The sequence below is a fragment of the Apus apus genome, chromosome 2 (genome assembly GCF_020740795.1).
Source record: "Apus apus isolate bApuApu2 chromosome 2, bApuApu2.pri.cur, whole genome shotgun sequence".
Lineage (NCBI taxonomy): Eukaryota > Metazoa > Chordata > Aves > Apodiformes > Apodidae > Apus > Apus apus.
In genome coordinates, this window is record NC_067283.1 from 21,835,276 (window position 1) to 21,848,996 (window position 13,721).

The 13,721-nt window shown below is 36.1% G+C and overlaps 1 protein-coding gene across 4 annotated transcripts in view; it reads left to right on the top strand.

Annotated features, from left to right (window-relative positions):
• The window catches only part of MINDY3 (MINDY lysine 48 deubiquitinase 3), a 45,947-nt gene extending 33,429 nt beyond the window's left edge, over positions 1-12,518 (top strand). For all 4 annotated transcript variants that reach the window (XM_051609783.1, XM_051609784.1, XM_051609786.1 and 1 more), the window contains 5 exons: positions 3,263-3,335; positions 4,154-4,226; positions 6,706-6,793; positions 10,016-10,087; positions 11,452-12,518. In XM_051609783.1, coding sequence (XP_051465743.1) covers positions 3,263-3,335; positions 4,154-4,226; positions 6,706-6,793; positions 10,016-10,087; positions 11,452-11,601 — 456 coding nt within the window. In that variant the 3' untranslated portion in view covers positions 11,602-12,518. The remainder of the gene's footprint in view (positions 1-3,262; positions 3,336-4,153; positions 4,227-6,705; positions 6,794-10,015; positions 10,088-11,451) is intronic.
• The last annotated feature ends 1,203 nt before the right edge of the window (positions 12,519-13,721 follow it).

Sequence of the window (13,721 nt, forward strand, 5' to 3'; positions counted from 1 at the left end):
AGGCATATTTTGTAAAATTTTGGTTTGCATCACATGATACTGGAAAGTATACATTAACAAGATAATTTGCAGGGAGGGAGTACAACACAAATTATAGTCTTTATTCTTGGATTACTTTAAGATTTTATGGAAAGAACTGCATATTCCCAAATCAAAGTGTAACGATGTAGTTTGCATTTGAAATAATATGTGGAGTTGGAAGTTACTTTGGTTATATCCTTCCATTTTAAGAGGTCTTCATTGTTACACTGGCTCAATGAGCTGCTAATTCACTAATAAGAACCTACTAAAAATAGCCCCTCTTTAGAGTTAAGTCTTGAATATTGAAATCACTGATAGTTTTGTTGTTAATAACCTATACATACTATGGCATCATCTACTTTAAATGAAGAACTAATTGCAATAGTTTACTATAATTCACTGATAGTGAATACTACCCTTATTTACTAAGTTTTGTAATACTGATCCCCCAAAATTAATTTTTTCCAGTTCTGAAGTATATCAAATTACCAAATTTTACAGTATGTAGGTATTTTATGTAATCACATAATTATTACCCATTATAACAGACTACATATGCAACAACTGCACATCTTCATACATCATTTGGCATTATGAAACTAATTATGTTGAGCTGGAGGTGTTACTTTTTTCTTTAACTGTTCTAGTTATTAATTTATAAAATCACGGGAATATTTTTCATAAATGTTTTTGTTACAAATTAGTCATGTCTATAGATCCTTAAAATTACATTATTATGATACTGAATTAATATAAAAATTATATTTTATATTTACAGTGTATCAGGCAATTTATAAGCACTTCTCACTAGGAGAGACTTGAGGGACAAAGGGACTTGTGCCAAATTAATTTATTATATACACTTTCACACGTGGAGCTTTCAGGGACAGGATGATTGGAGAAATTGCAGCGTACAGAAGTTTATCTGCAGGGTAGCCTGCTACTGAGCTAAAGATGAGCTCTGCGGTCCAGTCACAGTGAAAGGTAAGACTTGTGCAGCAAGAGAGGCAGTAGGCTGGAGCCAGAATTAATTTAGTCCTGATAAGTCAAATCACATCTCAGAAACTAGGAGAATTTCCACAGACATGGTGTTCCAGATCCATCTACATTAGTCCTTTAGCATGTTGGAGAGCTTATTTTGAATTGCGTCTAGACTTGGAATCCTGCTGGCATGTGCAATACAGAAGTCCTGAAAGCTGTTCCTCTCCTGGTGGAGCCAACACATGGAAGTTGCACAGTAGGGAGCCTTTCAGAGAGCCTCACCTGCAGTGTGGACAAGAGCTTCAAGCAACGGGCTCTGCCTCTGCATCGTGTGCTTCTAGGACTGACATTTGGCACAAACTGAATTGCGAATAAAGATGCGACGTCAGGACCCCCCAATGCACCACAGCAATTGAACCCAAATCCTTCCCTCTGTGCACTGCATCGATTGGCAATGTAGATGTTTGCATCCTGCTTGAGTGGCAAAGGAGTAGCCCATAGGAGTGAAAGTATATAACGGGCTGGTGATTTAGAGCCTTGGAGGACAGGGCAGATGGCTCCTAACTGTTTGTCTAATATAATCTTGTATAATACCTAATGTTTGTCTCTTCTGTATGTGGAAGTGAGGGGAGCTCTGTAACCCCCATTGTATGCCCCTTATGCCAGTAATAGCTGTACCATTAATCTATTTAAAGTAAAACTGTTGCCTGTTATTTTTAAGTGTATTTTGTGTTCCATTTTATCCCTGTTGGCATGTCCTAGGCAGCTGGCTTTCATTCAGGAAAGTTTTAAAGTGTATGCTGGATGCCATTAGGTGTATACTTAAAATTCTTAACTGATTTGGAGTCAGCTATTACTTGAAACTGAGTAAGAGTAGAATTCTGGTCAGATGTATTATTTGATTCTATTCTTTCCTGAAAGCAGTTCTCTTTCTTAATCTGTTAAAAGAACAGTAGGTCATTCTGCATCTTTTAATTCTACATTTTCTGGTTTCTTTTCTGTGCCTTGCTTTAAATGAAGTACTACAGACTTGTACGGTTTAGACCAGAGCTCAATTTTAGTACATACGGGTCATGATTCTTTATTTAAAGAATGTCTAAGTCATCTTCAGAAAGCAAAGTTGAGCTGAACTAGAAATAATAAGAAAAGATATTATGTATACTGTATTAAACAGTTGAAGGTAACTTTTTTATTTATAATAAATCAATTTACTTAAAACAATACGAAGAAAAGCAAATTTGCCAGAGTTTAACATTGTTCAGATTCCTGTCAATGCTGCTGTTTCTGAGATTTTGTGTTTCCTGTTCATAGCATAGCAGGTAGCATTACAATTTCACTTTGAGAGGACGAAAAACTATAGAAAGGATATTGTCAAATGCAGTGTTTTCCTCTATGCAATTTTTAAATTTTCCTTTGTATGTGAAAAAAACATAGATGATTGTAAATTTGCAACAGGAGATGTATGATTTTAAGTACTCCTACCTACTGAGCAGGTTTTGAAGATCTATTTTGGAGTTTCATGTTCTCTTTGAACATCAAGTCTTTGTATCTTTTAAACTAAAGGATGTCTTGAAGAGGTGCATTTCTTATCCTTTATGCCAGATTTCATTTCTCATAAATAACTTCTCAGTTCAACTTTTTTTAGAAAAAAATTTTTGGCATAAAACCAGGGGACTATGCTTTTTGTTGGTTTTATAATAGGAGACAACATGTGCCTCTGCATATATTTTGGGAAGCATAATTGTATTTGAGATGAGAAAAGTCACAGATAAATACCAGCATTACAATAGCTACTGTTGAAATAATACTTTTTTGTACAGCTAACAAATCTGTGTTCTGCCACTCTGTGAAACGGGCTTCAAAACATTCTGTCACATCTTTGCATCTACATGAGTTTTGTATGTTTCAGTGTACACATACTACACTGAGTAAATTTCACTGGGATATATATGTGCATTTTCAGATATGAGTAATGATACTGTAGATCTGAATCTCCACCAGAGATTAGCTTTTGTGCCACGACATCTGCATGAAAAAAACATAAAATTTGTCTAGAAGTTCATGGAGTAATCTTTAATGCATTTCATAATCAGTTTATGCCACTTCCAGTAATATTCCAAATTATCTTAATTTGTCTTTTGTTGTATTTAAATTGCTATTAATTTAAGATCCAAAGCTGTGTAGAATGTCTAAATATTTCCTTAGTAATCTGTATCTGAATTAAGAATATTCTTTAAGTTTTCTTTTTTTTTTTCCTAAGGATATGGCCCTTGTTGCTCCTGAAGCGCCTTCAGAACAAGCAAGAAGGGTTTTCCAGACATATGACCCTGAGGGTAAGGGCTGTACTTCTCGCTGAAATATTTTTTTTTTAATGAAAGTGTACTCATTCAATAGAGAGAAATTCCAAATAGTAATAAATAATGCATTGTGTAGGATATCTCTTAAAAAATAGGACCACTTTATAAATTTTGTTCCAAGTACTGCACTTTCAAATCCATTAACCTTTCTATGCCAGGGTAATATACTGTTTATACCTGAGCTGCGAGAAATTAAATACCTGAGACAACTAATTTTCAATAGTTAAATCTGCAAGTGACATGAATAAATTTTCTGATAATTCTGCAGCAAGGGAAGCTGACTATAACATAGTGCAATAGGAAGTAGAGTTTTTCAAGCATAATCTTTTTAACTTTGTAATGTTCTTTGTAATTAACATAAAGCTTAAACAGAATTTGATTTATTGCATATTATATTTTCATAAAACAAATTACCTGCTGTGATTGCAATCTTCATGATCTTTGTTCTTGAATGTATGTGGCATACAGAGAAAATTTTCTTATGTTTCGAAAAGTCTAATATTCAGGTACTATTTTAACAAATGAAAAGGGAAAAAAATGCAGTTATGCTCAGGTATCTAGCAGAGATTGCTATATAGAGATTTAGTTCTTAGCAAGTATTATGCTTTTAAGTGTGTGAAGACTGCAGTTCCTGTGTTGCACTCCTCTTTTTTTTTTTTAAGTGTGAGAGAATTTTTTGAAAACTGTTTCTTCTAGAACATCACCATTTGTTTGCAAATTTTAAAGATAAAGATATGCAGTATTTACACTAGTAAAATTTGGTTTTCTAATGAGAAGCTTTGATACTTCTTCAGATAATGGTTTTATACCTGACACTCTGCTAGAAGATGTAATGAAGGCTCTGGACCTTGTTTCAGATCCTGAATAGTAAGTATATTAAATACCACAGAATATTAATTAACCACATATTAATTATAATTTGGGGATTTTTCTGTTTTTTTTCTAGCTTTCTTTCTGAGCACAGAATGTCTTTGTAAAGTGTTTAAGCCAGCTTTAAATTAAATGAGAGGAATTCAACTTAAAATGTCTCTACCTTTGATAGTGATAATGAGAAGCCAAAATAACCCCTCTAAGCTACTGCATTACTATATATTCAGGAGATAGTCATAAATATATTTCTGTTTGTTAATGAGGGTGATACTGTGCAACAGAAGAGACAGAGTCAAGGTGTTCAGAGGCAGCTTATCATTGCATCAGCACTGGATCTCTCTACAGAGTTTGAAGCTGAATCTGCTTCAGTTACACTATTGTTTCCACCAAATGCTACAGTTTGAGTAAACTTTAGAGCTAAATTTATCAGAGGAAAAGGTAGTTTATTTTAAATCTGGTGTGGACAGACAGGACTAATATTCGGTGGCAGCAGTTTACCTTCGTTGTCAAAGCTTACCATGTTTTGCCACTACATGCATAACCCAGAAAGAAGAGCTATGTGATTCTACTTTTTTACAGCTCCAAAAGATGGTTCTGCATTTTTGGAAACATATGGTCTAGTTTATTTGGGTCTAAACCAGTTGTTTCTATAAAATGGCTGTGGAGACTACCAGTTTACTTAGCACAGCCATTTGAAATTTAATTGACGCCATTTTCTGTCCTTTCAAATGTTATGAAGTCTACTACTTACTAGTCTAAGTAGTACCAGCACGAGAAGGTGTCAAATGACTAACAGTACTTGGAAAAGGATTTGAAGGTCAATGTGGGGAAAATTCACATGCAAATGTTTTATGTGTAAACATGGGATAAGAAGGAAGTTTTTCTTGGTAGATAAAGGACTGATCAGAGGAATTTTACAAGAATTTGTATCAGGTCTGTGAATTTGTCATGGCACTGGTGAGAATTTGAAGGTAGGGATGAATATGATAGTTTGCTGCTCATACAGAAGTATTTGAGATATTAAAAATGTGCATGGAAGAGCAGCAGAAGTTACTGGAAGACAGGGTAACAGAAGTTGCAATACAGTAAATGTAAATTGAATGCACCTGGGATAAAACAATCCTGATTTTATATACACATTGTTGGGCTATGAACTAGATACTATGTATCTTAGATTTCAAACGACAGTGGTAGACACTGCAGTGGGATTTCTGGGGTTTATGCCATTGTATAAATGGCATTTCACTCTTACCTGAAAAAAATAATATTGCAGAAAGGTATCAGGAAGGCAACAAGACTAATCAAAGGCACAGAATGGGTATTAGTACAACCAGGTTAAGACTCTTTGACATGGAAAAGAGACAACCCTTGGTATATAAGAGAAGTTTCTAAAATCGGGAGTTTCATAACCAGTAGGAAATTATTGTTAATTGCCTCTCACAGTACAAAATTGAGGTGTCATCGAACTGAATTAGCAGGTTACATGTTCAAATCAGAAGGAGACACTTCCAGAATCTATAGATAAATTTTAATTTTGCAAGTGCAGTTCATTAAACGCCACAAGTGAATATTGGGATCAAAGCCAATTAGGCACATGCAGGAAAGAAAAAATACGTATCTTTGTGCTTTAGATACGGCCTCTCAATGAAGATGTCTTTGAGCAGCAGATGGCTGGAAATGGGGAGGGTAAACTAAGGATGTCACTGTGTGTTTGCCCTGTTGTACTCTGTTGTAAGCATCCACTGCTGACCAATGTCAGAAATAGGATACTGGGTCAGATACTTTGTTGGTTTGTCCCAGTCAGGACATTCTTCTGTATGATACAGCTTGCAACTTAGGCAAAAGGACAGGCAGATGCAAGTAGATGTTTGATGCCCATAGAAATACATTGCTTAAATAGAAATATAACATTATAATTGGAATTCATTTGTAGTGACCTGAAATTATCCCATATTCATGCAGTAAGGCTTTCAGATTAGTATTCTTTTGGCTTCTCTAATATCAAGGACCTGATGTAAAAAAGAAATGCATCTGTTAAACTTAACTGTAGTTCAGTGTTACTTAGAAAATCTTGGAGGCTTTTCAAATCTCCTTTTAAAAACAGGTTGTTTGGCAGTTACAGAGCTGTATTTAAAGGATGACTGGTTTATGTATCTGAGTTCAAGAATGCTTACAAGACAGCAAAGCGCCTTTTGGGCTGTAAACCTAGTTTTAGATTATATGGGTTTCAAATTATTTTACCAAATATGGTAATCCTGCAGAATTATCACTTATTTAATTTAAAATAACAGATTCATTTTAAAATAACCATGTTTCGGCAACTCGCATGCCATTCTGGTGCAGTTGTCACAACTGATTAAAAATAGAATAGTATTGCTATACTTGGCAGCCAGTGCTGTAGTAGCACAGCATAACTTAGTCATGCAAGAATTAAAATGTCTTACTAATACTTTTATATTCAATGTTTTTGTCATAGTGTAAATCTCATGAAGACCAAATTAGACCCAGAAGGACTAGGCATCATATTACTGGGTCCTTTTCTGCAAGAATTTTTCCCTGAGCAGGTAATCAATATAGCTTTATTACTGCAGAGCTTTGTCTATTCTGCTTGTCTTTGAGATTCATTAAACATTTCCACCAATATCATAGAACTGTTTTTAACAAGCATTATATTTGTTTGACATAGCTGACCAGCAAATAACTTAATGGATTATGCAACAAACTGTAGACTTAACGTTTTGCATAAGGTGTACATGATTTTGTCAGCTTTACATCTGGAAGGAAACTCATTGTAGTGACAAGTTCTAAAATTAACTTCAGGAAATATATAATCATTTTACACACGAAATTCAACTGGTTCCCTCCTCAGAAAGTTCATCTGAGTTTAGTTTTTGTAAGAATAAATTACCATACTGTTTTTTGTCAATATTACAAATGCCTGCTGTAACTAGCTAATGGGAAAAGGTTATAAATGTATTTCATTGCATATATTTTTATGTATTTCTCTAATAATGTAAAATTTTTGACAGTTTAACAAAACTACATGATAGAGTTCTGTTTAGTATATGTGGAAGTTACTATCTGCCAGGGTAATGGAAAATTTTTCAGTCTCTCAATCTGTTACATATATTCATTAAGATAGCACCATCACTGAGAAGCAAGCATGCGTTAACCCAGCTCTGCTGTCCTCTTCTCCCTTTGTCCTGGGCCATATTTTTCTGCCTTCACACTGCCTCCCTCATGCCACCAGAGACTTCTTTGTACAGATACATGATAAACCAGAACAGGGAACTGGTGTGGATGAGAGCTCTCTTTGCAGGTTTATGGAGGCTTGTTCCATGGCCCTGCAAATGCCTTATTGGCAGATGAGAGAGGGTTTCCCCAGTGACAGAAAGATAGGCTGGTGAGGCAAGAGAAGGGCTGAGGAGTACTTTCCTGGAGCCTTTTGTGCTTAACATATCATTGAGACTATATGGCTTAATTTTTACAACCAAGGACATGTGAAACATATTTTTAAATGCCCTCGGGAAGACTTTTTGTTAAGGGTTGTGCAGCACTGTTTGCATGTAGTACATTGTACCATGACACAGTCTGGTAATGCAGAAAACATCAGAATTACACTTCCAAAGATGGTAGGAACTGAATACATCATTAAGAGATGACTCATCATTTAGAGGATAAAGAAGTTAGAGTGCTCATTTTCTCCAGATTTACTGAATTACATCTGCATTGTATATTGGCCAACTGTTTCTTCTTCCTTTTATTTTTATATCCAGAAGTAGAAATATCTTTACAATTTAATATAATCTTATTTCTTATAATTATATTACACTTGCAAATCCAGAATGCTCCAGTGCTTGATTTTAGGGCCAAGATGTGTAGAATGAAATTCAGAAAGCCAAAGCATATCCTCCATAATTGGCTGTACCTGAGCTTTCCAGTACTATGGGCCATAAGTAGCTGGAGGAGAAAACTGCTATTTTATGTGGCTGATGCCTGTGTTGCCCATTGCTGCAGAGCATCACTGAGTGAAGAAGGGCAGCTGAAGGAGGCAGCATAGTGGAAAAATGGGCAGATCCCCACCTTAATTACCTTGAGAGTTGGTGGAGGAACTCTTCCCTCCTGTAAAGCTGGAGCCCCCTAGTCAATGCTTACCCATCAAGTACTAATTCCCTGCTGCACTTCATTTCCCACCACTCAGTTTTGCTTCTGCTGTTGAACCTTCACTGGCACCAGTACAAAACATGGGAAGTGTTACTGCCTTAAGGGTACAGTCTGAACAACCAGCACATTTTGGACTGGGACCTGCCAGTGTCAGTTACTGAATGAATGCTGAGGGCATGGATATGTTGTCCAATTTGTCTGTGCTCTGTAGATCAGGTACCAGGAACCCTTACCCATCTTGACACCTCATTATTCTTTCTGAAAGTGAAATTCTGCAGAAATGAAGATGAATGTCTTTCTTCAAAATACTGTGAGAAAACAGCAGATCCCAGTGATGGTTGGAATTGTTGATGTTCCCCTTTAAGCAATTATTTAAATATGTAGGTAGTGCTCAGGAGATCTGGATTTGATTCCTTCTTTGCTGAGAATATTCAAAACCCCATTCTTAGTCTCCTAGAAAGTGCTGAACTCCATCTCAGAAGCAGGAAGGGATTTCATCTTTCTATTTCAAAGCTGTTGGCTTAGAAGAAAAAGATTCAAAGATGCTTCAGCCTGAGACAGGAAGCCCAATGACTCCTCAATTCCCTGGTGGCCCAGGGAATTATTGGTTTTGGGAAACAATAACTGCACAAAATTTTTTACATCCATGGGACAGGAACAGGAAGGCAGCACTTCTTTTCCTTCAGGGTGAGCATATCTTCCTCAGGGAAAAGAGCAAGTGTCCTCTTTCTTTCCCAGCAAAGCTTGATTTTATTTATCTCTGAGTAAGGAGTTAATGCTTACCTCCCTTTTCACCACCCTCCGTCCACTAAATAGCCTGGGTTGCTGTGAGAGACCCATACAGAGATAAGGTTTTGAATCATTTAAGAGGAGAAAAATGAACGAGGGCTTTTTGTAATCTGATGGATGTAATCTGAGCAGATTGCTTCTCGTTCCAGCCTTTACCTCCATATACTTAAAAAAGGGATAGACTTTTGTTTGGAGCCTGGTCCAATAGGCATAAAAGAGATGGTATTACATCTGATTTCTTTTTCCTGAGTCAGTGAAGCTTTTCAGTCCTTTTAGGACTACAGTATTTAAAAACCTGGAATAGTAAAGGGAGACAACTGCAGCACATCTGCTGTTACGCCTCAGCTGAACAGGTGTCTTCACTGTTAGTTTACAGATAGGCAAGCCTGAGCATAAACTACTTTTTAGCTCTCAAATGGAAGGTTAGAGATTGGATCTGGTCCTTAGTAAATATTTAACTTAGTAACATTCAACAGTCATAAATACATGTGCATGTGGCTACTATGTAAGTGGTCTGACTTGAAATATTAGGACAGTTTCTACCTGCTTAGGGTGGAGGTTGTAGCTTTAAGTGTCCAGATGAACACAGAAAATTACAATTTGTTCTTGGGGGCATTACCCATTAATTTACTGACATATCTTTGTAATTTCTTACAAGAAAGGTAAAATGAATAAAATCTCCAAGGTGATTTCACCTAAAAGAAATTTTTACTTTTTTACAATTTCCTTGATTCTTCCTGCTTAAATGCATCTGTCTAGCTAGTTGTAAAGAGAGGAGATTGTCAAGGCACAGTGTATAGGTTACATTGAATTAACTGTCTTCTTCCTACTAGGACTCTAGGGTTTCAGAGTCATTCACTGTTTACCATTACAATGGACTGAAGCAATCTAACTATAACGAAAAGGTAAGATTTAAGAAACAAAAATCTAGCTCTAATAACAAGAGATTACTTCCTGCATTAAATTGTAAAACTGACAATCGTAACAGGGAAAATACTTTAACGTGAAACAGACTCTATACAAAACTATTACATTGATAGTTTTCTTCCAAAGTGATATATTTGGAATTGGAAACTGCTTTGTGCTCATTATCATATTGTAGTAAGTCCATTCGATCAGTTGGCTTGACTTTATCTCTTCAGCCTGTGGTTTGAATAGAGCACTTCTCGTGCTTATCTGTGAGAAGGGTGATCTGGACTGTAAAGCTCAGACTTGTAACATAGATAAACTGCAACTGCTTCTGTAAGTGACCACACACCTAAATTGAGATGTTTGGAAATTTTTGTGAAATATTTTAGTACTACAGACTTGCATCAAAAATCAGTATTTTTTTGGAACCTGAGGACAAAAATGACCTGTTTAATTTTCTGCTTTCTTGGAAGGAGAGGTATTAGTGACATGCTGGGACTGCTTCTAAGTTAGTTCCTGAGTTACCATTTAAGGTAGAAGAGTATTAAGGCAGTGAAATCTCCAGCAGTTTCATACCCCAAAACACAGGCAAAAGCATTCCAAGATGCATTTATATTTTCTGTTGAAAACAGAGAACTGGAACATGGGAAGTTCCATCTGAACATGAGGGAAAACTTCTTTAGGGTGAGAGTGACACTGGGACAGGCTGCCCACAGAGATTGTGGAGTCTCCTTCTCTGGAGATGTTCAGGACCCACCTGGATGCAGTCCTGAGTAACGTGCTCTAGACAACCCTGCTTTAGCAGGGGGTTGGACTAGATGATCTCTAGAGGTTCCGTGCAACTCTGATGATTCTGTGATCTATACATAATCAAGAAAATTTATTTTTTTTTGTTTTCAGAGGATGCTGCTTATACCATTTTAAACAGTTTTGAATAGAGCTGATTTGCAACAGAAGTTCTGTTTTATGGAAAATTAATTCCAAAAGTTGGGTCTAAGGAACACTGTCATAAAAATAACAACAGCAAACTTAGCAACTGCAGTGGTAGTAGTTCTGTTGTGACAGAATTTTTGCATAGATATTTTTTTTTTCCCCAGTTTTGCCTTTACTGTCTGTTGAACTAAACAGTCAAATGAATATGGCCTGATCTGGATTTTCAGGCACTAAGTCTAAGAGATTAACTTACATTTTATTTCATACCTCATTTCATTAAAAAAAAAAAATGTATATAGAACTAGACGGATTTGATATTTGTAGTAAAAAAAAGTAGCAAATCTTCTCCTAATCCCATAAAAATAATAATCTCATTTTAGACTTTCTAGACAAAGATTGGCTGACATAATTGGTTTTATTCTGACAGGTCATGTATGTAGAAGGCACAGCAGTTGTAATGGGTTTTGAAGAACCAATGCTTCAGACTGATGACACTCCTGTAAAACGCTGCCTGCAGACCAAGTGGCCATATATAGAGTTACTCTGGACCACGGATCGATCTCCTTCTTTAAACTGATAGGTTGTGCATTAACAACATCCTGCTATGGAATGCTTGAATGGGGGTTTGCTTGGAAAGTGGTATACTTTGACTGTGTGAAGTTATACACTGGTATCATTAATGAACTGTAAATAATTATTGCAAAACACTTTTTCAGTGTTAATTGGAATATTTAATTTTTTAATCAGATTGATTTCTATTATAATAGTTTGTCTTTTTGGCCACTATAGTACTGTTAATGTGAGTTATCCTAAAAAAAAAAAGCGCCTGTTTATAATGTCTTAACATTATTTTGCCATCTCATGAAGATTTGAAAAATGTCTGATATTGCAGAATCTGCATATTAGATGTCAGCTCTTTAAAACATAAAACAGTCAGCTTCCTCTGAATCATATAGGCATGTTTCATTATTTAAATTATATTGGCTTACATTACAGTACCATAATGTGTGGACTAGACTGGCCTTTGCACTGGATACGTTTTAATGAGTTTAAATTTTCTGCAATTTTTCCTAAAAATCGAATTTCACCTAAAGAGCTTGCACAATGTGACATAAATATGATACGTTTTTAGGAATATTAATAAGTATAATTCATAAATACTCTTTCTTGGCAGTTGTATATTACTGTGGCTTAGTTATCAGGCATGTTAAAAGTTAACAGAAAATCTGAGGAAAAATAGATGTATTAATATTTATTTGAATTTGTATAAAAGAAATGTAAAAACAGCAGAAATAATTTCTTGTTCTATAATCTCTAAACCATTCAAACTTATAATATTGCCAAATACCTCTTCTCAATTTGTCCAAACAGCAGTGTAAGCCAGCATTATTGTATGTGTTAAGTGCATGAGAACATCTGTTATTACATTATTATATTCCTTTATTTATTATCAACTTGTTAGCTCTAAAATAAAATCTTTTCCTTGAATCATAATGTATTGTTTTAAGTTTGGTTTTAGTCAAACTTTTTTATTGCCTCTTTAAGATTTATTAAAAGGGATCATGTGTTTAGAAATGTCTGGGTTTGAGTTGAACACATCTCAGGGAAAAAAACCCAAAACTAACAACAGATAACTTACTGCATCTTATCTGTGATTGCAGAGCCTATGCTGTTGCCAGAAGGGCTGATTTTCATACGCAGAATTATTTACTTAAAAAAAAAAAATTATTTTCCTGTGTAAATAACAGTATGACTCTAGAATGATCATCATGCAGGAGAACAAACTGATTTGGTTGAAAATGAGGCATGTAGTGTGGGGGAGAAACCCTTGGAGAATTTGCACTGTAAAGCATGTCATAGTAACAGAGAACATCCTTGACACTTGCAGATACATCCTCTGCAAGACTCCACAATATACCTGTGAGAGTTATATCTGGAAGGGCTGCAGTTCTTCACAAGCTGCTCCAGCCTGAGTCCTTTCCATGGGGTGCAGTCCTTCAGAAATGGACAGCTTCAGCATGTGTTCCAGCGTGGGGTGACCCTGCAGGAGGACAGCCTACTTCACCATGGTCTTCTCCAAAGGCTGCAGTGGAATCTCTGCTCCACACCTAAAGCACCTCCTGTCCCTCCTTCTTCATTGTCCTTAGTGTTTGCAGGGCTGTTTCTTTTGGATTTTCTCACTCCTGTCTCCCAGCCACCACACAGTTTTTTACCCTTTCTTAAATATGTTATCACAGAGACACCAGCAGCTTTGGTGACAGGCTCAACTTTGGCCAGTGGCAGGTCCATCATGGAGACAGCTGGAATTGGCTCTGTGCAAACTGGGGATAGCTCCTGGTGACTTCTTAGAGAGCCCACTTCTGCAGCCCTGTGTCTGCCTGCCCCAGCCAGCTACTGAACAAGTTCAATCAGGACATGTTTAAAAACCTGACTTCTGAAATTACCATGACCATTCCTTATCAAAGAACTGACAGCAGTGTTTCTTACCTGGTTTTGAGATTTCTTTTCTGAAAATATAATTCATTTGCAGATGACAATCTGAAAAGTTTCCTTAATTCATCTTACCTGACTCACTTTACTTAGAACACAAGGATTCCATCTTGCTGTGTGGGCTTGATGCTAAAAGGCTTGTGCAACAGTACTATTGCTTCTCAAAAGTATATAGATAATTGATTAAAAGATTGTGCTTTAATCTGG